The 22,530-nt window shown below is 30.6% G+C and overlaps 4 protein-coding genes across 5 annotated transcripts; 2 read left to right on the top strand and 2 right to left on the bottom strand.

Moving 5' to 3' along the window:
* The first annotated feature begins 1,934 nt into the window (after positions 1 to 1,934).
* Positions 1,935 to 7,188, top strand: LOC108463113 (65-kDa microtubule-associated protein 3-like). Its single transcript, XM_017763064.2, has 13 exons — positions 1,935 to 2,947; positions 3,142 to 3,224; positions 3,390 to 3,596; positions 3,681 to 3,932; positions 4,029 to 4,238; positions 4,330 to 4,485; positions 4,584 to 4,737; positions 4,831 to 4,982; positions 5,082 to 5,169; positions 5,345 to 5,418; positions 5,678 to 5,752; positions 5,887 to 6,151; positions 6,574 to 7,188. Exons 1-13 carry the CDS (start codon positions 2,908 to 2,910, stop codon positions 7,014 to 7,016), a joined length of 2,199 nt encoding a protein of 732 aa, XP_017618553.2. The 5' UTR covers positions 1,935 to 2,907; the 3' UTR covers positions 7,017 to 7,188.
* Positions 7,189 to 9,368: 2,180 nt separating this feature from the next.
* Positions 9,369 to 11,044, top strand: LOC108461434 (40S ribosomal protein S13-like). The gene is made up of 5 exons (XM_017761274.2): positions 9,369 to 9,536; positions 9,635 to 9,707; positions 9,797 to 9,935; positions 10,073 to 10,259; positions 10,770 to 11,044. The coding sequence occupies exons 1-5, from the start codon at positions 9,514 to 9,516 to the stop codon at positions 10,801 to 10,803; spliced, it is 456 nt and encodes a 151-aa protein (XP_017616763.1). The 5' UTR covers positions 9,369 to 9,513; the 3' UTR covers positions 10,804 to 11,044.
* Positions 11,045 to 13,298: 2,254 nt separating this feature from the next.
* LOC108461500 (40S ribosomal protein S20-2) lies at positions 13,299 to 15,100 on the bottom strand. Of its 2 annotated transcripts, none has more exons than XM_017761355.2 (4): positions 14,952 to 15,100; positions 14,320 to 14,455; positions 14,098 to 14,211; positions 13,299 to 13,695 (listed from the first exon to the last, which is right to left on the bottom strand). In XM_017761355.2, the coding sequence occupies exons 1-4, from the start codon at positions 15,048 to 15,050 to the stop codon at positions 13,553 to 13,555; spliced, it is 492 nt and encodes a 163-aa protein (XP_017616844.1). In that variant the 5' UTR covers positions 15,051 to 15,100; the 3' UTR covers positions 13,299 to 13,552. The 2 variants fall into 2 exon arrangements, with proteins under 2 accessions (XP_017616844.1, XP_017616846.2); XM_017761357.2 differs by having other exon boundaries at positions 14,320 to 14,452; positions 14,952 to 15,087.
* Positions 15,101 to 17,520: 2,420 nt separating this feature from the next.
* On the bottom strand, positions 17,521 to 18,981 carry LOC108462987 (MYB-like transcription factor ODO1). The gene is made up of 2 exons (XM_017762914.2): positions 18,648 to 18,981; positions 17,521 to 18,167 (listed from the first exon to the last, which is right to left on the bottom strand). Exons 1-2 carry the CDS (start codon positions 18,941 to 18,943, stop codon positions 17,693 to 17,695), a joined length of 771 nt encoding a protein of 256 aa, XP_017618403.1. The 5' UTR covers positions 18,944 to 18,981; the 3' UTR covers positions 17,521 to 17,692.
* Positions 18,982 to 22,530: the final 3,549 nt, after the last annotated feature.

Here is a 22,530-nt window from a genome sequence, read left to right as displayed (position 1 = left end):
TATATTCTCCACTGAGTTAAGATAGTACTTATATATACTAGATTTTAGGTGCCTTGCACTTAAACATACATATATTTTTTATGTGATAAAATATTTTTAAATCATGTACCTAATGTAAGAAATAATTATTAAAATAATTAAAACATATAATATTCAAAAATAAATATTTTAAAATCATAAATTATATAACATTCAAAATGAATAATTTGAAATCAAATTTTAAGTAATTGAAGTTATATATGTTTAAAAGATGGACATGTCTATTATTGAATCTTCATTTTTAATCTATGTAAAATCGACATAAATAAATTAGTTACATTATTAAGTAGCCAATATTAATTTAAGATATAAAATATATTGCTTATCAATGTTAATAATATTCTGTTTTTAGATGGTACGGAAATGACAATATTTAAGTATTGAATATTATTTATATTGATAAATCTTAATCATAATTATATGTACCCATGATACTAATAAACTAATAATTAATGAAAAATATTTATTATTAATATTTAATTATTCTTCTATGCTAATCTCACTTGTATAATTCAAAAGAATAAAATTTCTATTCTAAAAATAAATAAAATATTATTTATAAAATTTTTATCTATTATTAATTAATTAATTAATTAATTATTAATATTGCTTGAATCTAAATTTTAAATTGTATAATTCAAAAAATACAAAAGAATAAACTTATTTTACAAATGTGCCTACCAAAATAAAGCAACTTCAACATACAGGACTATTACTCCTAAAAGTTTACAATACATAAAGCAATAATACAATGTGTAGTGCGAAAATGATGAGATAGGCTTGATGAAGAATATTATACATTATTCTTGTACATGGATCTGACTATTCTGTCTGCCTGAAAAATAAAAGTATTTAAGTAAAATTATAAACTCAAAAAATGAGTTTGGATAAAAAAACAATACTTGTTTAGAAAATTGATCAGGCCTAGGTAAGGGGTTTAGAAAATTGATCAGGCCTGGGTAGGGGTTTTTTGGTTTGGCTCAATCCTAATTTACAAAAAAAAATGTTATTTTCTTATTGTTTGTATATAATTGTGTTAGTAATTAATGTATAGAATTATAATTCCATGTATAAAATTACGTAAAATCAAAATTAATGTATAGAATTTCACATTAAATTATAATTCATGTATAGTTTTGGGATTTATCCCTAATATAAAAAAATGAAAAGCTCAATAATGCTCGCGAGCTGTTCGAGTCAAGTATTATTAAGTTCGAATTCAACTTGATCAATAGTTTGATTGGCTTGAGCTCAAGCTTGACTCGATAATTACTGAATTGAATTTAAATTTTTTTATAGTCGAACTTGAATAGCTTGCGAGTACCAATGTCTTATTTATACTCCTAGTACTAAACACCTTAACTAAAACACTAATTCAATACTTGATTAAATTGATGTTACAAGTTAGATAGACAATACTCAAATGAGAATTTACCACAAAAGTTCTCTGTTAAAATAAATATTATTATTGATGATTTTATTTTTATATATTTCTATATAAAATATATAAAAATAATTTAAATATGAAATAATAATAAAACCCAAATGGTGGGACCGTAAAAGATAAACATTAAAATCCCAAAACCCTTAATTTTGCTACCTTTTTTATATAATATTTTTATAAATATATTATTTAATAATTATATTTCATCAAATAAATACACATAATAATTTCTTAAAATAAAAAAAAATCAAATTTAAATTTCTTAACTATAGCTAATATCGGACCCTTGAAAACAAATCCGTAACGAACAAGTGCTTTCTAACGGTCCATTTTCCATAAACGCCTGCACAGCACACAATCTCTCTCTTTCTATCAACCTTTGAATTCATAATTTTTGTTGCAAATCAGAAACCACTTCAAGCCTCTAATTCTCGCGTATTTTTCTGTAAGCCTTGCGTTTCTATTTTCTAACCCATTTTTTATTTCTTCTTCATACCAAACAAACACAAAGCTTTTGAGAGAAGCAATATTTAAAAAAAAAAAAAAAAAAAACTGTTCGTCCCATTCTCTTTTTGTTCAGGTTTATCTTCATCTCTGCACCTTTTCTTTTTCTTTTCTGTTTTCCTTCAAATTCTAACTTTGCTTGGCTGACGAGGAGAGCTTAAAGTTTATATTTCATGTTTCTCATTCTTCGTCAAAATGGAGAGTCTTGTAATTGCTCATCCTGAAATATTTGGTGCTCAGTAACTTAAAATTTTAATATAAGATCATGATTTAGTGTGTGTTGTTGAGAGATAAACATGATCGTTGATAAAACTGTTTCCATTAATCTTTACGTTGGAATTGATTTCTTGAAATATTGGCTGACAATCAAATTTAGAAAACAGAAAGGAAAAAGAAAACATGAGGAGAGCTGAAGATGGAGGCTAATTCTTGTAATAATGTTGTTAATTTTGATTTTTTTTTTTGGTGATTATTCACTGAATATTCTAGAATAAGATAAAAATTTTGTTATTGACTGGTAAACAAGGTCCTTGAAACTTTAAAGCCATGGAGCTTACAAATGATTTTTATAATGAGATGTTGATGGAATTGGGTTAGTTGATGGATGAAACTAGGTTATCTTATCGTCATGGATCCTATGTCATTTTCTTTCCCTTTTCCTTGGCATGTTCATCCGAATATTCATTTGTAATCAACTCCTAGTTTAATGCTTAATTTAGAAAAAGAAAACTATGGAAATCCAGACCCCTGTATACTGTGTATTTGCCTAAAATAGTAACAGAATGTCTTAAAACAACCATTATATCGAATTTGGATACTGTTGTTATTGACAGATTCTTTAATTTCAACTTATAGTAGTCCAGAACAAAGTTATTACATGCTACGAATTGGAGTCAGCAAAACAATAATTATCCATTTTCATGTCCCAATGCAAGCTTAAAGCTTCAGCTTATATACTTGGTGAATGCAATTTTTTTTTCTTTCTGTTGTTTCATTGTTCTTGCTTCTCATTCTTACTGATAAAACTGACCTGAACCAGTATTGGCCATTTTTCACACTTTTATACATCAGCCGAACTTTCAGTTTTCCATTTTTAGTCTCCTGGCTTGCATTACTGTGTATGATTTCTGATTTGAAGATACTGGTTTTGTCAGGAATTATTAACATGTCTACTCAGCGAATTGATCCACTTGTTCAAGTGGAAACAACCTGTAGAGCCCTTCTAAATGAACTTCAGGTATTGCAGATCGTTCCACAGAAAAGATAACTTAAAATCTTTTATTTTTGTCCCTCTTGACAAGTTAATTCTCAGTTAAAATATGCATCTTTCTGCTTCTATTCTAAAAAATTGAACACTAATCGAATATATATGCTTTCACGGTTCCTTGAAAAACAAAATTAGATAATCTGGGAAGAAGTTGGGGAGACAGATGCTGACAGAGATGAAATGCTGCTTGAGCTTGAACGAGAGTGTGTGGAAGTATACAGAAGAAAGGTAGATCAGGCAAATCACTCCAAAGCCCATATAAGACAGACAATTGCTGATTCTGAAGCCGAACTGGCTGCCATCTGTTCAGCAATGGGGGAGAGGCCAGTGCATATTAGGCAGGTCAGGAATGAAAGGATAATGAACCCTAGATGAATAGTTTCCAATTAGATTGAACTATTTACATTTTATGGTTCACTTTTTCAGTCAGATCAAAACATTGGCAGCTTGAAGGAAGAGCTCAGGAAAATTCTTTCACAAGTGGAGGAGATGAAGAAAAGGAAGGAAGAAAGAAGAAATCATTTCATAGACGTTCTGGACCAAATAGAAATGATCAGAAATGAGATAAATGGATCCACCGAATCAATTTCCTCGGAAACAGTTGTGGATGAAACTGATTTATCCTTAATGAGGCTTGAAGAATTGCATAGACAGCTGCATGAACTTCTGAAAGAGAAGGTCAACTTTTTTTTCTTTTTCCAATTCTTTATTGTTTCCACCTCATGAAAACTCATGCTTATCTTTTGCTCTCTGACTGATCTTTCTCTTGTGCAGAGTAATCGTCTGAAGCAGGTTCAGGACCATCTTAACACATTGAACTCACTCTGCTCAGTGATGGGTATGGATTTCAAGCTTACAGCTACCGAGGTCCATCCTAGTTTAGGTGAATCTGAAAGATCGAGGAGCATTAGCAATAATACACTCGAGCAGCTGGGAACAGAAATAAATAAGTTGCGGGAAGTTAAGATACAGAGGATGGAAAGGGTAAAAATAAACTTTAGTATTTTGCATACCGCAAAATCCGGGGCCTCTCCCTTCTCTTTGATTATAATAGTGATCGTTTGACCCTTTACAGCTACAAGATCTTGCAACTACCATGTTGGAGTTGTGGAATCTGATGGATACACCGATTGAGGAGCAACAGAAGTTTCAGAATGTTACCTGCAATGTAGCTGCTTCAGAGCATGAAATTACTGAACCCAACACTCTCTCTGACGATTTTATCAACTATGTAAGTGATGGATGTTTAAAGGCCAGTTTAGCTGAACTTCAACTATGTAAGTGCTTTACTCTGGATTAACAGAGAAATAAATATGCTATGCTGTGCAGGTTGAGGAAGAAGTTTCTAGACTGGAAGACTTAAAGTCGAGCAAAATGAAAGAGATCATTCTCAAGAAGAGAGAAGAGCTAAAGGAGATCTCTACAAAGACGCACTTGATTCCTGACACTCATTTAGAAGATGAAATTGAAGCTATTGACTCAGGTACATGCTAATGATATATCACTGTCATCATACGATTTGTACTTATTGCACCAGCTTTTCCTAGTGTGTGTCATTCTTACTTTCTTTATTCAGGAGTGGTTGATGCTGCAACTATACTAGAACAAATTGAACTTCAAATTGCCAAGGTTAAAGAGGAAGCTTTTAGCAGAAAAGAAATACTTGAGAAGGTTGAGAAATGGTTGGCAGCATGTGAGGAGGAATCTTGGCTTGAGGAATATAACAGGGTGAACGTTTTACTTTTTGCCATCTCTTCAGAGGTTCTTTTTTTTCTTTATATATATTCCTAAAATGGTAACGTTGCTTCATTTTATGTTATTCCATAGGATGAAAACCGATATAATGCCGGAAGAGGTACTCATCTTACACTGAAGCGCGCCGAGAAAGCTCGTTCCTTGGTTAATAAACTTCCAGGTATATGGTACATTTAAGATAAATGGTTGAGAAATAAACTTGGTTTTGTTGTTAAGATTTCACATCATCCATCCCAGATTTTTGAGGCTTCTTGCGAAGTGTTTCTTTTTCCTACCTGTTTGGAGCAGAATTAGTTAACACAGTGCTGAAGCTTTCTTATATCATATTAATGCAGGAAGGGTGGAGGCTTTGACTTCAAAGATTATGGCATGGGAAGAGGAGAGAGGGACTGAATTTTTGTATGATGGTGTGCGTACTCTAATAACTTACCCCCTTGGGTCTTTATGTTCCATATTTGCTTGCACTTTTGGTATCTAACTGTAGACCTAGCAAAATTAGACGACGATATAGAAACAAAGACATGATGTGAATATAAAAAATATTGAAATCTATACGATACAAATTATTAACAGCTCAGAGTTTGTTTAAAATATCAAACACAATTATGACAAGAAAACTATAGACAAATTCCGAACTCTGTCTAACTGACCCGTTTTACACTATCCAGACTTCTGTTCTTTCAATGCTTGAAGATTATGCTAATTTACGAGAGGAGAAAGAGCAAGAACGCCGTAGGTTGCGGGTAAGATAACTAAACTTATTCCCTAATCATGGTGCACATGTTAATAATGTTCTACCGATTTAGGAACCTAGACTATATGCAAATGGGGACATTTTCCTAGTTGAAATTGATCTTTAGTCATTTTTGTTGTTCAGGACCAGAAGAGACTTCAGGGACAACTAATAGCCGAGCAAGAGGTACTCTATGGCGCAAAACAAAGCCCACCAAAGCCGCAGAGTGCAAAAAAGGGTTCCAAGCAGTGTACTGGAGTTCCAAGCACTAAAAAAGTCGCCTTGGGAGGACCAATGCTTCAAGCTCATAAACTCGATTCAGTCAATTCCCCGAGGATTTCTCAAACACGTTCTAATAAGAAAACTGAGTTTATGTTACAAAATGACGCCATTCCAGCTTCCCCAGCTTGTAAGTTCTCTGTCCATGCTTGTTACAATCAAGAACATCTCAACTAGACTTTGATCATGTATTCATGTGTCATATTTGTGTTATAATTGTGTTCATGTGTCAAACATTGGAAGAATTTTATATACCCAAAACCGATTTATAGATTCATTTCACAGTTTGACTCTATAGCTGCTATTGAAGGTTGTATATTTTTATATAAAATATGGCATGTTAATAATAATTTGTGTTAAATATATATTGATATTTTTGTATATTTGTCCCATACTTTATAGTCATGTAATTGTGCCATGTTCAAAATTAACAGTCCTAATCTCAACTCTAACCAACAATCAAAATTGTACTAACTACTAAAGCACCTTCGGTTCTTTCAAAATTTGTTCATTCTTTTAGGTATTAAAGCCTGACACTTTCACTATTTGCAGTTAAGAGAGACCAGGACATTGCCGATGCTCCCTTTCGAAAGCACCCATCAAACGGCGTAAACACTAATGAAATAGAATCACAACTGGTTCGTAAGCCATTCTCGCCCATCTCCCCCCCAGTATCATCAAAAGCCAATATGACAAACAAGCTTGAAGATAACGGTGAAAGTAAAACTTTACAGAAAACAATTCCGACCAACGATCCATCCAACAACACCATGACTCCCTTGAAGACGATTTCTTCAGTCGACGAAGAGAATAGGAAGCCAAAGGCAATGCATTCAACAGCGTCAGTTCAAATGCAGACAGACATAACACCACCTCCAACGTTGCAAACTTCACTAGTCGAAGAAACTCATGAAGAGATGGAACAGTCGTTTGAAGAAAAGAGGCTTGCTTTGATGCATTCGGATAAACAAATTCCATCAATGATACAAGTATGAAAGCTTCAGAAACCTTCTTATTACTTGATTTTTTAAAAATTTTCACTCTCTTTGATGTTTATAATTTTGACTGTTCTGCTGTGAATGTATAACTGCGAGCCTGAACGTGGACGAATTGCAAGCTTTTATTATCCCAGTATTTTCGTCATTGAGGTTCTTTTTTAAAAGAAAATACCTTGTTTTCCCTTCTTTTTTTGGTACATTCTTTTATCCAGTCTTAAAGGTTACAGTAATTATTTGGCTTCTTTCTGACTTTGGTTCTTGTCTACTTAATCTAACCATAATCCAATCTCATTTTATTAGTCCGAAAGAAAACAGCAAAGGAAATACTAATAAGACAGGGATAATAAAATAGAATAGAAAAATAGCATGGCCTTTTGGATAATGATGAACCAAAGGAAGAGATAAACTTATAACCACAAATCTAATTAGAAATGGCAAGCAAATACATCAATAAAATGAAATTAAAAGAACAAGAACGAAGAAAACAAAATTTGAACAAAAAGAGATGATGATGATGATGATGATGATGATGATGATGATGATAAATATTTAAACGAAGACAAATAAAAGAAGAAGAAGAGATGGATAATTGGTCCCCCAACAGGTTGTTTCTCTAAAGACAATCTGGTTGAAATGATGGCATAAAACCTTTTCAAGTTGATCCTTGACAAATCCAGAAGTGGAAAACTTCTTCTGAAGAGTTATTGTGAAAAAGAATCTCAATAGAAAAAAAAAAAAAAAAAAAAGCCATGAAGCTGTATGGCCAGCCCTATTTATAGTCTCCAAGTAGTAGAGTTGAAGCTACACCAAACTCTCAAGGATAAAAGTAGCATTTATCTACTAGAGTTTAAATTAAATCTACCATCAGAATTTTAAAAGAAAACAAAAACTATAACAAGTCAAAATTCGTCAATTTAAATAAGGAATTTTTAAGTTATTTACCACTTTAAAACTGTATAGGTTGTGCCAAGACAATAATAAACAATCCAAATGAACTAATTTCCTCTTAAATGTCTTCACATCTACGTCTTTTGCAGGCTTACTAAAAATGTTCATTTAGCTTTACTACTCCTTGTAACCCAAACAACATGGAACTTAGTTTTCAATGCTTGGTCCTTCCAATCTCATCTCTTAAAAAGTCTTTTAATACACATTTTGAAATAAATAAATAAAATTTCCCTTATTTTATAATAAGAGGTGAAGTAAAAAAAAAAATAGTTCCTACAGGGTCAGAATTAAGTGTACTTTTTTAGAACTGAAATGTAATTTTGTAATTTTAGTAGTTTATATATTTTTAATTTTTAAAAGATTAAATTAAAAATTTGTAAAATTTAAAAGTGAAAAGTGAAATTTTATATTTTAAGGGGCTAGGGCCCTTGTCACCCCCCTCAATGCCGTCATTGATTGTAATGAACTTGAATTTAATAAAATAAGTTTAACATTGATAACAATTGGATGTGAATTTTGAATTAATAAAAGTAAAATGTCTAAGTTCGTAAGAATAAATGTATGAGAATTAAATTCCAAATTTCCGCATAGTACATGGGCTTAAGACATATTTTAACCGTTTGAATAATATTGCTTTTGCATTAATACATGAAGCAAAACTATATTATACTTATGTAATTGTCTAAGCGAGTTGGTGTCATAAATTAACTTGACACTGACTCATTTATAAAATTATTTAAAACATATTTTAATAAAGAATTCAATATTAGTACAATGATACTTTTGTCTTTTACTATTTTTATATGAAATATTTAAATACAACAACTAAAAATGCAATACACATGAACCCAAGTCAAGCAAATGCTTAATAATAAGCACTTTATCATTTTACTTATAACACAATAATTAAGTAATTAGGTATTAAAATTAAGAAATTAAGTATTAAATTTAAGTTAAAATTAAATACGAAATATAATTTATTTATTTGATAAATGTAAAATTTAAAAGTTTTGAAGTAAAGTATTTAAGAACTAGTATTAAAAGAAATAAAATAAAATAAAATATTGAATTTTTTACATTAATTGATAAATAACTCATTATCTATTTATCAATTTTACATTTTATTGTTAAATTCTATAATTTATTTTTATTACAACTTATTAAACATAATTAAAAATTGAACTAGTGAAAATATTAATTTTTATTTGGTTTAATTTTTAATGGTTTATGAAACAAAATTTAAATATGAGACAAATACTTTTACAAAAAAAAATTGTACAAATAATTTAATTATTAAATAAATTAATATATTTTAATTATATTCAACGAAAAACAAAATTAAAAAGAAACCACTTAGAAGCTAATTATAATAATTTAAAAACATTATTTTAAAAACTAATTAAAATTTGATAAAAACCCTAAAGACAGAAAAACGCCATATAAAACTGATAAGAAGGAAGGAAGCTAGGGTTAGTCGTGCGCCTGCCTTGTACGTAGTAACAGTAGCGGGAAAGAGAGAAGCCTCACCACCGCTGCCGCAGCCACCATGGGTCGTATGCACAGTCGCGGGTATCCTCCTCCTCCTCCTCCCTGTTCCTCCCTATCTATATATGTGTGTGTGTTTTCTGTACATTGTTAACATTTTCCCTTATTTTTATTTTTTGCAGTAAGGGTATTTCAGCCTCAGCTCTGCCTTACAAGAGGACCCCGCCAAGCTGGCTCAAGATCTCTTCTCAAGATGTGAATACTTGAAAGCCCTTTTCTGTTCCCTTGATTAATGAAATGCCCATGAATGTTTTCTAACGGTTCAATGTTAATAATGTATTCAGGTTGAGGAAAACATTTGCAAGTTCGCAAAGAAAGGCTTGACCCCATCTCAGATTGGTGTCATTCTCCGTGATTCTCATGGTATTGCTCAAGTTAGGAGCGTTACTGGCAGCAAGATCTTGCGTATCCTCAAGGCTCATGGTATTATATTCTTCTTCACGCTTGGATCTTATTATTCACTCATTTTTTATTTCTTGTCTCTGATGGCTGCAAATTTTCATTTTTATGCCAAGATTGAAACAGTGGGTTGCTATTAAATTTATTGTTTTCATGTTAAGGTCTGGCCCCTGAAATTCCTGAGGATTTGTATCACCTTATCAAGAAGGCAGTTGCCATCCGCAAGCATTTGGAGAGAAACAGGAAGGACAAGGATTCCAAGTTCAGGTTGATCCTTGTTGAGAGCCGGATTCACAGGCTTGCTCGCTACTACAAGAAAACAAAGAAGCTTCCCCCGGTCTGGAAATAGTACGTCTCTAATCTCTTCCTATTTTCCCCCCTTGTATTGGTATTGACATAGCGATTGTTTGATATATAGTGATTTCTTCTGCTGTTGTGTATTTGGGTTCAATTTTTCTTTACATCCTCTCTAGGTCACACGCTGAGCTTTCTTGCAATCTATGTCCAGTTTCTGAACTGGGATTGTTTACTCTATTCCTTCATTCATACCATTCTTGGCTCGGTGTGTTCAATGTAGTATGTTATGATGGTGCAAGGGATGAACCTAAAGAGTTGTCACCATACTTTGCATAATTTCGTTACAAAATGGATATTCTGCACATTGTATATCTAAGGCCATAGCATTAGACCATAAGGAGCATGTTAATTTGTCCTCCATTTGTTTCAATTGTATTTCTTGTGCCATTTTTTGTTATCTATTACCATGTATGTTTCTTCCTATATATCTGGCCTGTATATATATTATGTTTTCTCCAAAGCTTTGAATTGCAATATTGATTCCCACATCTCGGTTTGCAGCGAATCTACAACAGCCAGCACTCTCGTTGCTTAAGTTAGGCATGTGGGGTGGTGCAATTTTGTGGGAATCCGGGTTTGATGTTGATGCTACGGTGGAAGCTAGATTGTGTTTTGTTGTTCTAGTGAGATGTCCTGATATAAGACTTTAATTATAGCTGTTAAAATTTTTGTTATGCTTGGAAAAGAAAGTCGAAAACTTGTTTTACTTATGAGATTGTACTTGTTTTCTTTTCGTCCATTTGAAATTTTAAGCAAGAAATCTTTGAATTTTGAAACCCTAGTACACCCTTTTCCTATAAGGGTTCTCGAAATGGAAAGGGTTGGTGTTTGAAGAGGCATTTTTGTGTTCAACATCGGTTTTGTTCAAAACCTTCACATGGACTTTGGTTTTAAAACAATTTCTCCTTCATCTCCTTCAAGGTGCTGACATGCTATGTTGAACGTATAAATTATTTGTTGTAAACTAGCGTAGTTTGTACAATTTATGGTATTAATTTATTAACATAATTTTAGTGTATAAATATGAGTTTAATATATGGACTAAAATTGGAAAATGCATACATTAAAAACTTGTTAAGACGTAAAATAGTTTCATTATGATTTTAGGTTTTTTTTCTATGTTAAGTTTTAATTTCTCTAATTTAATATAATCTGATTTTTTTATAATATTGTTGTTAGTAGGTTAGTTGCTGACATTAGAATAATGGTGTGAATTATTGGTCACTGTTTGCATAAGTTTTTAGTTATAGAATTAAAAAATAATCATTTTATAGTTATTGATGTTATTGACTTATAATATTGTGACTAAGTTGTTCACTCTCTTTCTTGTTCACCTGCGGGGTTTTCATTTTAGATCAAATTGAATTATGATATGGTGACTTAGTTGTTAACTTGGGCATATTAATTTCAATTGTGGAGTTTACTGGGGTTGTTTTTTTTTTTTTTGATAATTTAGTGAGGGGAATGGAATTATTTAGGATAAGCTAAATTCTGATGCCTATGATATAATGTTTTTACATGAGTTAAGAGGTTGTTTGTCTCGGTTTTTATATTTTTTATATTATTTTTGTTAATTGCATCTTACATCTCTAACTTATAATATTTATTTTAAATTAGCCTGTAAATTTTAAAACTTTCTAATTATATTCCCAAACTATTAAGGTCTTTTGATTACAAAACTAGTTCATTTAACCATTATAAGACGTTAAATTTTATGTTACATAATTTAAAATGAAAATTTTGATGAAAAATGAATAATGTAAAAGTGGTTGTAAAAATATTAGTTTTGAGGTTTTCAAAATTTTTACAAAAGTTTTATTGCTCACTCTAATTTTTTTTACTTTATTTTTGGTTTAAATTTTAAAAGTTTGCAGTAATAGTTTACTTTATTTATTTATTTAAAATTATGTCACAATAGGGAACCTAATTGATACATTATTGATAATTTGAATATGTAATTAGAACGTTTTAAAATTTTAGTACTGATTTAAAATGAAAATCAAATGGAGATGACCTCTAACATTGATCACATTATCCAACAAGCTATTTCTAAAATGAGTAGCATCATATGTCCCAGGAGCTTTTAACACAAACTTCCCAGATAATTTTTCTTTGATCAGCATCAACTTGAAGCAAAATTGAATCATACCCATATTTACATTTATAAAGTCGTTAAGTTTCAATCCACGGACGTATATGGGGCTCCCATTAATAGCTCCAGAAATGTTGGGGAATGAAGTCAGCCAAGGGACTAGCCACCATGTTGGTGATTTTCGTTCAAAGAAGAGTGTGAAGCGAAGGTTTTAGTGGAGAAGCCATGGCAGAGACAAGAAAGGACCATGGCTACAGCGTAATTTGAGGGAAGGGAAAGATCCAAGGCGGGTATAGAAGGCTTGAACTTCTCGGCCATGGTGGTGAATACCTGGTTGGAGAGTCCGTACAAGGACTGCCTCTAAGTGTCATGGATTGGGGTGTCCATGGACCAAATAATATGGTCCGTCAAGAGAGTGTGAAAAACCGTGACGGGGAAGTGGGAGGAAGACAACGGAGGAGGGGATTTGATACCATAAGCAAGAATGTTCCATCCATTGATGGAGGAAAATAGGGGTTTAGTTGGATGCGAAGAAATATATCAATTTTGACAATGGATCCAAAGCGTTATGTTATATCTCCTTTGCTTCTTGATGCAAATATTTTGGTAAGAGAAAGAAATAAAAGAAAATTCAAAAGAAAAAAATTGAAAAAAAATAAAAATTAACCATATAATTTGACCTAAAACTCCATTAATCTAGTTAACAGCTCAATGACTATAATATAATAAATCAATAACGATAATGACCATATTCATTATTGGACGGGATATTTATATAGTTTTGTTTATGCAGTTGAGGGGGCAATGATGAGAATCCACATAGAATGAGAAATCGTCTTCCCAAGCTAGTCTTTTTAGATGCATCACTGATGTTAGTTAACACTTGGGTCCTTTACTAATCTTTGAATCATGGGATGAACATAAAGCAACTCATTCAATTCCTTAATGCCAAATAATGCATAAAATCAAAATATCGCAACATAATCTTTAGGTTACAAAAAGGAATGAAACTATAAAGCCACCCAACAGATTAGAATTTTACTTCCATTATGGGAAAAACACCAACTATAGAAACGCTACAACATTCATCCAAGCTTGAGATTGATCCAAGCAAATAAGGTCACATCAATCAAAAGTCTCTTTCAAATAAACTAAAAACCTTGTGAGGCCAAAAAGCAAAAGTAAGGCACATTTAAGAATCTGCAATGGTGACTTCTACCTCAACACCGGGTTCAATGGTGATAGATGTGATCTGCTTTACCACGTCAGGGGAGCTGAATAGGTCAATAACTCGCTTGTGAACACGGAGCTCAAACCGATCCCATGTGTTTGTTCCTGCAAAGCCAAACAAATTACTCACGTTACATGAAACCCTTAGCATGCTTGACTACATAGGCCTGCATGTCGAAACCCTAGCTATATGGCTAACATACACAATCAAAAGATATAGTTCCAAACAACTACGTCATATTCAACAGTAAACCAGTGGACATCCAATTAAAAAGAACACATATAAAAAATCCATTATGTAGGACAAACAAAACAATGTGTACCAAATGGTAGTCCTTAAAGATTGTTCCGAAAAATAAAAAAAAAGAGGATGGTTCTAGAATTCAAATGGTAGTAGACAAGCATATACAACATCATCAGATGTGTTTGAATATGCGTTGAGCATGGATAATTAAAGAAAAGCATCATAAATCATCAGAGTCAGTCAGATGCAAGGCAAATAAATACCTTCACCACAGGGAGACTTCCTGGTCGTGATGTGAAGAACCTTGGTGGGCATTCTTACTGGTCCCTTAACCCTCAGTCTCTTATCCTTTGCACCGCGAACCAAATCAGCACAAACTACCAATCAAACAGACACACATTGAACTAATGAATTCTGTAATCAATTGAGCCAATATCCATTATAAATGAAGCCATACTACTCTCATCAAACAAAAAAATTTGTACCTTTTTCTAGGTTTTTCACATTCTTAGAGGAGAGAGTGATCCGGATCTTGTGAATCTGCTCTTGGGGCTCCTCCAAACCCGGCTTGGTAGGCTTCATCGCAGCATACGCCATTGCTACTAAACTGACTTCTGGCTTCTGGTTCAGAACAATGAATTACAACAAACAAAATTTCTCATCACAAACTTAATTCACAAAGTTTACAGTCTTAAAACCATTGAGTGTGAATCACAACATGAGATTGAATCACCAAATTCAAACCACTTCAAGCTAAGAATAAAACTTTCCCATATTCCTTACATAACTCAAGCCAAAATTATCTGAAACAAGTAGGAAAAAAATCTATATGCAACAGAGATCCTTGTATTGCATAAATTGAAAAGGTTTTAGGCTAAGATTAGTAGCCTTTTATCCTTTTACTGGTTTAATTGAAGATCAAAACTCGAAAACCGAAAACATAAAACCTGATGGTAAAACATTAAATACAGTAGAACAAAAACAAAAAACCAGGAGGATGAAGAAAAACAATCCGAGCCTCCATTGCAATGAAAGCCTTTTCATATATGTGTGTGTGTATATATATATATATACAGATTTAACATAGGAAGGAAAATATGAAAAGCGAGGGGGAAACCTGTAAGAGGTGAGAGAAGGGAAGTGAAAGCCGCGGCCTCTGCTGCTTTTTTTCTCGAAATGAAATGGTGGGGTGCTGCTGTGCTTTGTGCTTTATCATTAGGGTTAAGGTTTTTCGAGAGCAAAAGCTGTTCTCCGGGTCGGGTTGCAGATACTTGACCCACGACGGAATCAATTTTTTGTCTTTGAGATATTGGATGGTATTAAGTTAAATTTGGTGTAGTAAAATTTGATTTAATTTGAAAAATTTTGAAAATTTTTTAAATTTTGAGTTAATTAAATCGAGTTATGAGAATAAATTTGAATAAATAATTCAAGTTCGAGTTCAAATCGAGTTAAATTTTACAATTTGGATAACTCGAATAATAGATTCTCAGAAATATCCTTTTAGTCCCTATCAATTTTAAAATGAACAAATTAGTATTTCTCTCAACAAAATTTTAACAAAATTCAAAATATTTATAAAAATTCTAAAATTTATATTTTAAAATAATAAAATAATTTTAAAAAATCTAAACAATATATGAAGAAAGTTAAAATTTTCTAAAATTTCTAAAATAATAATTTTGGGACCTAAATAAGTTAATTATTGATTCAAGTTTATCATACTAAAGTATCTTATTGTTTTTGTTATTTAATTTTAAAAAAATCAAATATATATAATTTCAAATTTATGTGCTTTAACAGGAATTAGTTATCTTGTTATAAGATTTTTATTTGACATATTTAATTTTTAATTTAACTCAAGCAATTTCACTTGATTCGATTCGACTCAATTTCATTTTACTCAACTCAATTTGAAAAACTTCAAATTGAGTTACGATGATAAAATAGGACTTGTCAACTCAATTAACTTAAATTTTTTTTACTAAATTCGATCGAATACTCAACTCTAGTTTAAACATAAGGTTTGGGTGTCATTTCAAGAGAGTTTTTGGTCTTTTTTAAATACTCAAAAAGGTCTTAAATTTGTAAATTTATTCGATTTCAATTAAATAAATTATTAAAAGTTTGTAAAATAAAATAATTTAAATTTTTTAATTTAATTAGTTCAATCAGCTTTATTGTCTTAGTTAAGAGTGATTTGCAATTCAACCGGTTCAACCTTTTTTTCGAGTCGATATGTGGATTGAATTCAACCATTCCAATTTCATCAACTATGAGTTTTACAATTTTTTTTTTTTGAATAGTCTAAGATTAAACTATCTGTCCAAGTTGAAATTTACTTAAAATATAAGAGGACTTGAAGAAGAATGCAAAGCTTAAAAATTAAGTTTTGACATAAGTTTAGACCTGTTTTTATTTAAATACAATATTTATATTTACAAAATTTAAATATATAGAAGCCTAATCCAAGTATTATCAAATGGAAAGTCCAAACTCAATGCTTAATAAATAAAACCCAAGCCCAAATTTGATTTCTACGAAAGTTGAAACTATTTTGCCATCAAACAATATTTCCTGCAACCATTTCTATTCTATCATTTCCTTTTGTTTCCATTCTATTCTTACTTCAATTGGGGCATTATCTTAAACGAAACAAAAAAAATTGTGTTATTATCTTTCTTTTATCTATGATTAAAATGGTGCTTTATCAAAATAAATTGAAGAGGGGTGATTCTGTTAGGAATTATAAGATTGATTCCGTGTTTGGGCTTTCATATGGCTCATCATGCTGTTTGCCTTGTGACTTTTGGGTCCCGTGGAGACTTGATTTTCTTTTGTCCTTTGTGGCTTGGTCTCTTGAGTTTATGGGAACTTGTTTTTGGTTAGATTTTTATTGCAACTGTTGTTTGAGATTTAGGGTTGTTTCCACTGCTATGACGACAAGGATTTGAAAAAAGAAACACCACGTCAAAGTTTTGATCACCTGATGACTAATAACGCCGAGGTTACATGTTTAAGCTTACTTTTTATCTCACGCTACAGTATCGTTACAGTATCTAATCTCACCGCCACCACTGCTTTTACACTAACCGCAGGTAAATGCACCGCCCATCCAAACTCACCATTTGTTTAGTATATGATTAAGGTCCTTTCTTGATTTTTCCGCTTTGTGAGAATGAGTTTATTACTTTGATGATGACCTTTTTATTGTATGGATGAAAAGACCTTTTATTTCTTTATGATTCATGAATGTAAAAAAAATCAATACCATCTTCCTATTGATGGATATGATTTTTATGTTTGTTGCAAGAATTTTTCAATACGTGTTTAAACACATAATGGTTTTCACTTTGGAGATTGGTATTTATGAATTGTATAAAATGAATTAATAAATAATTTTAAAAATTATTAAAAGTAAATATTAATTAGAATATTTTTAACATGTGTATGGAGGGTGAATAATAATTTCACCCACCAAGAACCTTCCTTGGCTACACCCTTAAATTTATGAACATATACTTCAAATATAAATATTTTATTGTAGAATTCATATTTTAATTTAATGGGAATTGAAGAAGAAAAAAAAGGGAAAATAATATTTATAGAAGATCTATATTCGAACAATGGAAAGATTTGGGTGTGGATGCTACATCATCAACAATAGTTATATTTGACATGAAAGCTTTCTTAAGTCTTTTCACTTTTATTGATCCCCTGTAATCATAAATAATTAATCTAGACATAAAGCTTAATGAGGTCTATTAACGAACACATAATGCCTCTTTTCATTGTTCACATGCGTGCACAAAGGCAGGGCAGTCCCTAATAGGTGCATGCTAAAACTTGCCACCCATGTCAAGGCAAATTCATCCCTAATATTTCACTGAAACCACTAAATCCCAAGTTCCCATCATCGTCACCAGCATCCCCCACCAACCATGAAAAACAGGTCTCCTCCTTTGAAGATGTCCCAATTTCACTATATTCTTTCCACCAAGAATCAGTGCCATGGAAGTTCTCCGACAAGTCATGGAGAAATGCCTCTGACCATATCAAGTTGATCGAGGGGTCATCATCGGACTCCCAAGATGATCTCCATTCGTCGGTCCCAGTTGGAAGGCTGAATTCATGGGCACAACTTTTCGACAAGTTTTCTGGTTGATTAGGATCAAGATTTGGCTTGTTTTCAGGGGTGTCTGGTTTTTGTAAAGGCTCATGTGTGGCAGGATCGATCCCCATCTTAATAAGCTTCTTTTTTATATGGGTGTTCCAATGATTCTTGATCTCATTATCAGTTCTTCCAGGCAATCTTGCTGCAATTTTGGACCACCTAAGGAAAAATCAATGCCATTTTAATGTTATTTCTTTTAAATATAATACACTGTTTTTACTTACATATAAAACATATTTAAAAATGACAAATTGCAATTAAATCTGTCAATCAAATTCAATACACCTATATCTTCAATTAAAATGTCATAATAGAAGCAGTATAAAAATTAATAGAAATTGTTAACTTTGTAAATCTTATCTAAATTATACTATCTCTTTTTTTGGAATCAATTCTCTTTAATTTAATATCTCAAACAATAATTAAAACTCACACTTATGCCCAAGATGAAACCAAGACCACATTGATCGTGTTTCTACTATTTTATGTTACGTATATATTATATATGTTATCATTATCATCAGATAATAGGACCCAAACAAATAAGTGAAATTAATAGTAATGAAATTATGAATTGCCCATACAGTTACGTAGCTTTTCAGGTCTTCAAAATAAAAAAAGTAATCGAGGAAAAGAAACCTATTGCCAAGGCGCGCATGGAGATCAATAACAAGTTGCTCTTCATCATGATTGAGGAGACCTCGTTTCAAGTCGGGCCGGAGGTAATTTGTCCAGCGGAGTCGACAACTCTTGCCGCAGCGGCGGAGACCGGCGAGCTTAGGGACTGCCCGCCAGCAGTAATAACCGTGAGTGCGCATGAAATTCACTAATTTTTTGTCCTCCTCAGCTGTCCAAGGACCCTTCTTCACCCCTAGCTTGTCACAACAAGGCTGCCTCCCCGTCCCTCTCATCTTACACCAATCAACTCCAACCATGCCCAGATCCCCCCCTACTCACCCGCCTTTATATACTATCATTTTCATCTCTTTTTTTTTTTTTGTGGTAAATCATATTTTAATTTCGGAATCCTGAGCAGCCTCACGGTCTTCTTGCGCGCGTGTGCTCACTGGCTTTCTTTTTCTATTTAGTCTCCTATGAATATCAAAATAATCAACCCATAATATATTTAATATATTTTTAAAGCATTACGACTGGTATAAATTTAAATATAATTATAAGTAGCAAATTATTATAACACAAATCATCTGAATAATCACTAGAATCAAACCATTATAACACAAATAAATTTAAAATTAGTACAATCCAAACTAAAATCAACAAATTGAGTTAACTAGTCTAAACTTACATATGAAAATTATATATGATGAAACTCAAAGCCCACTCATCTAAATTGTCATGGTAGATCTCAAACTTTGATGACTAACTAAATCAAAGCCTTATTAACATATTCAATAAATTTGAATTTGATAGAAAAATACAAAAATATGCCATATGTTAAGTAAAAATATAATATATGGTTATTTAATACATATATTACATTTGTATTTAAATTTTATACTAATTATTTTTATTTTATATTTAACCATTGTAACATAAATATATTAAATAAGCTCTAAATTGTAAGTATTTTTATTTCGATAATTAAAACAAAATATCTAAAAATTGTGTGACCAATTAAATAATTTATCTTTCAATTTTTATTAATAATTTTTATTTAAAAATTTAAGGTAAAAATAAATTTTTAAAACTTCTAAGTTAAAAATTTTAAATAATTTTTAATAGCACGATGAACTCTTAAATGTTTTTTTAAATAAAATACTTTTAAGACGTAATATTTTTAAATTTAAACACATAATTCTCTTAAGTTTTTAAAGATAAATTAAGCTCAAGTGATAGAAAATACATTTAAAAATTTAAGGTTAAAATAATTTAATCAGAGAATTTAAGCATGTAATACCTAATTAAACTTTTATTTCAAGTAAATGTTGATTTATGGTTAAGAGTTTATTTAAATATAAATTAAATATTAAAATGATTATTTGGGTAAAAGGCTTAATGTTTTTTTCTTTTAAACTTATAACCTTTAAAAAGTAAACTAATGTAAGGCTTATTAAGATGCTATAAATTTAAAACGGTTTTACCTAAATAAAAAGTTGGAAATATTTTATTATTTTTGCTCATTTTCAATTAAAAAATACCAAATAAATAAGAGAGTGCGAATCACGCTCGGAAAAGAAGGGGAAATATGTGTGAGGCCGAAGGGGAGGGGCCAAGGGATGAGTTGATGACAGAAGGCTGCTACCGGAACATGATGTCACTCTCACTTTACTACTTTCCTTTTTTATACGAGTAACACATCCCCAGTATACCTAAATTATTAAATTATTATTATAAATTTTATTATTAATGATTTTTCAAAAAATAAATAAAATGTTTAATTTAAAATTAATAATAACATATTTGTAATATGTATGAGTGAAAACTTTTGTATAATAATATTAAAATGTAAAAAAATCAAAATGTAATATTTGTTACAATTAAAATTTGAACAAGTCAAGTTTATCAATTTATCAGTATGAATTACTCAAACAATCTATTTTATTCAATTGAATAAATTATTTAAAAAATTAGTTCAATCAATCCATATCAATTTTCGAGTCAACTAATCGAATTGCTTCCTTTGGATTGACACTCGATTTAAACAACATTAGCTATGATAGTAAAGTTAAGGTTTTATACATGTTGATGATATGAGTTTAAATATCATCATTTACACTTTTATTGGTTTTATTTTAAATTGAAAAAATAAAAATTAGCATGTATGAATATAACTATTTTAAATCTGTATGATAGTAATTTTCATAATCAAATTGTTGTCTGTAACACCAATTCAATTAAGAGTTTAAATGATATATAAATTAATTAATTAATAATTTAAATTTAAATAAGATTAAGAGATTTTAAAAATAAATTTTAGATTAAAGATAGTAAATGAATACGATAATAATTAAATATCAATACTTATGGAAGTATAAAAATTATTTATTTTATACAATTTAAAAAGTTAGATATGATTGAACTCACACTTACAATCACAATAATATCAATTTCAATCAATTTATTTTATAATTTTTAATAATCCAACTAAGTTATTATATTCATGAATAATTTTTTGGTAAATTATAATAACAAGATAAAATTTAAACAATCAATACAATTTAAACTCAGACCAAACATGAGGTTGTATAGTTAAAAATAACCAAGATTTATGATAATTTTTAATTAAGAAATTAAAAAGTTCTCGAGCATGAAGACAAATTTTATATATTTAATATTATTAATTGAAAGTTCTCGTGCATCAGTTAAATCTGTTAAATGAGGAACGTATTTCTTCATTCAATAACGTTCCTACTTTTTGAATGTCGGTTCCGATAAAGTAATTAAGCATTAATCACATGATTTACAATTTTTTATTTGAAAAAAAAAAAGAAAACAAAATTAACTATTTAATTTCAGTTTAATTACAACTGATCCCTGCATCTTTCTTACTTGAGCATATCACCAGCTATTACGTCAGCTCCCTTTAACTATAATTTCTTATTAAAATCGTAATGATTTTATTCATTTTGTTAATATTCAGTGTATTAAAATATCTTGTCTTAAAAAATAATTTCGTTTTTCAAACCTCATATTTTAAAAAAATTTTATACCAACTAATGGACTTCGTACCAGTTTAAAACAACTTAAGATAAAAAAAATCATAAAAAACTAATTAGTTGAATTAATGACGTAATATTTAAGTATTGGCATCGTCATATATAGAAATTAAAAAGAGACGAGGAAACTCTGTGAAGCCCCTTCAAGTTAAAACAAATGAGTTAAGTGGGGAAAGGGGGTAATCATTAATCTACATATTTTTATTTTTATTTTTATTTTTTGAAAAAGTAACATAATGGTGGAGGGGGAAGTTTTTAAGTTAGGGCGAAGCCAAAAAATTTTTTTAATAGAGATTGGATGAAATTTTAATTTTATATAGTTTATATCTTTATAATTTGTAAATGATTAAATCAATTTTTATAATTTTAGGGGCGCTAAAGTGCAATTTTAGCTTTACTAATTTAAAATTTTTAGAAAATTTAAAGAGCTAAAAATATAATTTTACATTTTAGGGGGCAGGGCTAGCTACGCCCCTGAGTCCAGCTTGAAACGACTAGGAAAGCGTATCTTGTTTGCCATGTAATGAACAGCACTTTCCTGATTTGCTTGCCTGACACATTTTAATATTGATGATCCTCTGTTCTTACAAACTTTTTAAGTACATATGTATTGTTAATGGCCTAAATTTAAAGTTATCGGAATAGTAGTTTCGTAACCACAAATCCGATTTAAAGAGAAATTTATTTTAATATTTTTGCATGAAATTTGATATGATAGGAAAACCGCATGAAAATATTGATAGAAAAATTTTACCGATTTAGTGGTTAGTTAGAAAAATAAATTATTGAAGAAATTGGGTAAAAACAAGGTATCAAGACCTCTATTTCGTAAAACCAAGTCGAAA

This window comes from Gossypium arboreum, chromosome 9 (assembly GCF_025698485.1).
Source record: "Gossypium arboreum isolate Shixiya-1 chromosome 9, ASM2569848v2, whole genome shotgun sequence".
Classification (NCBI taxonomy): domain Eukaryota; kingdom Viridiplantae; phylum Streptophyta; class Magnoliopsida; order Malvales; family Malvaceae; genus Gossypium; species Gossypium arboreum.
Note: the sequence above shows the minus strand (reverse complement) of the source record. Positions and strands in the feature narration are given on the sequence as shown.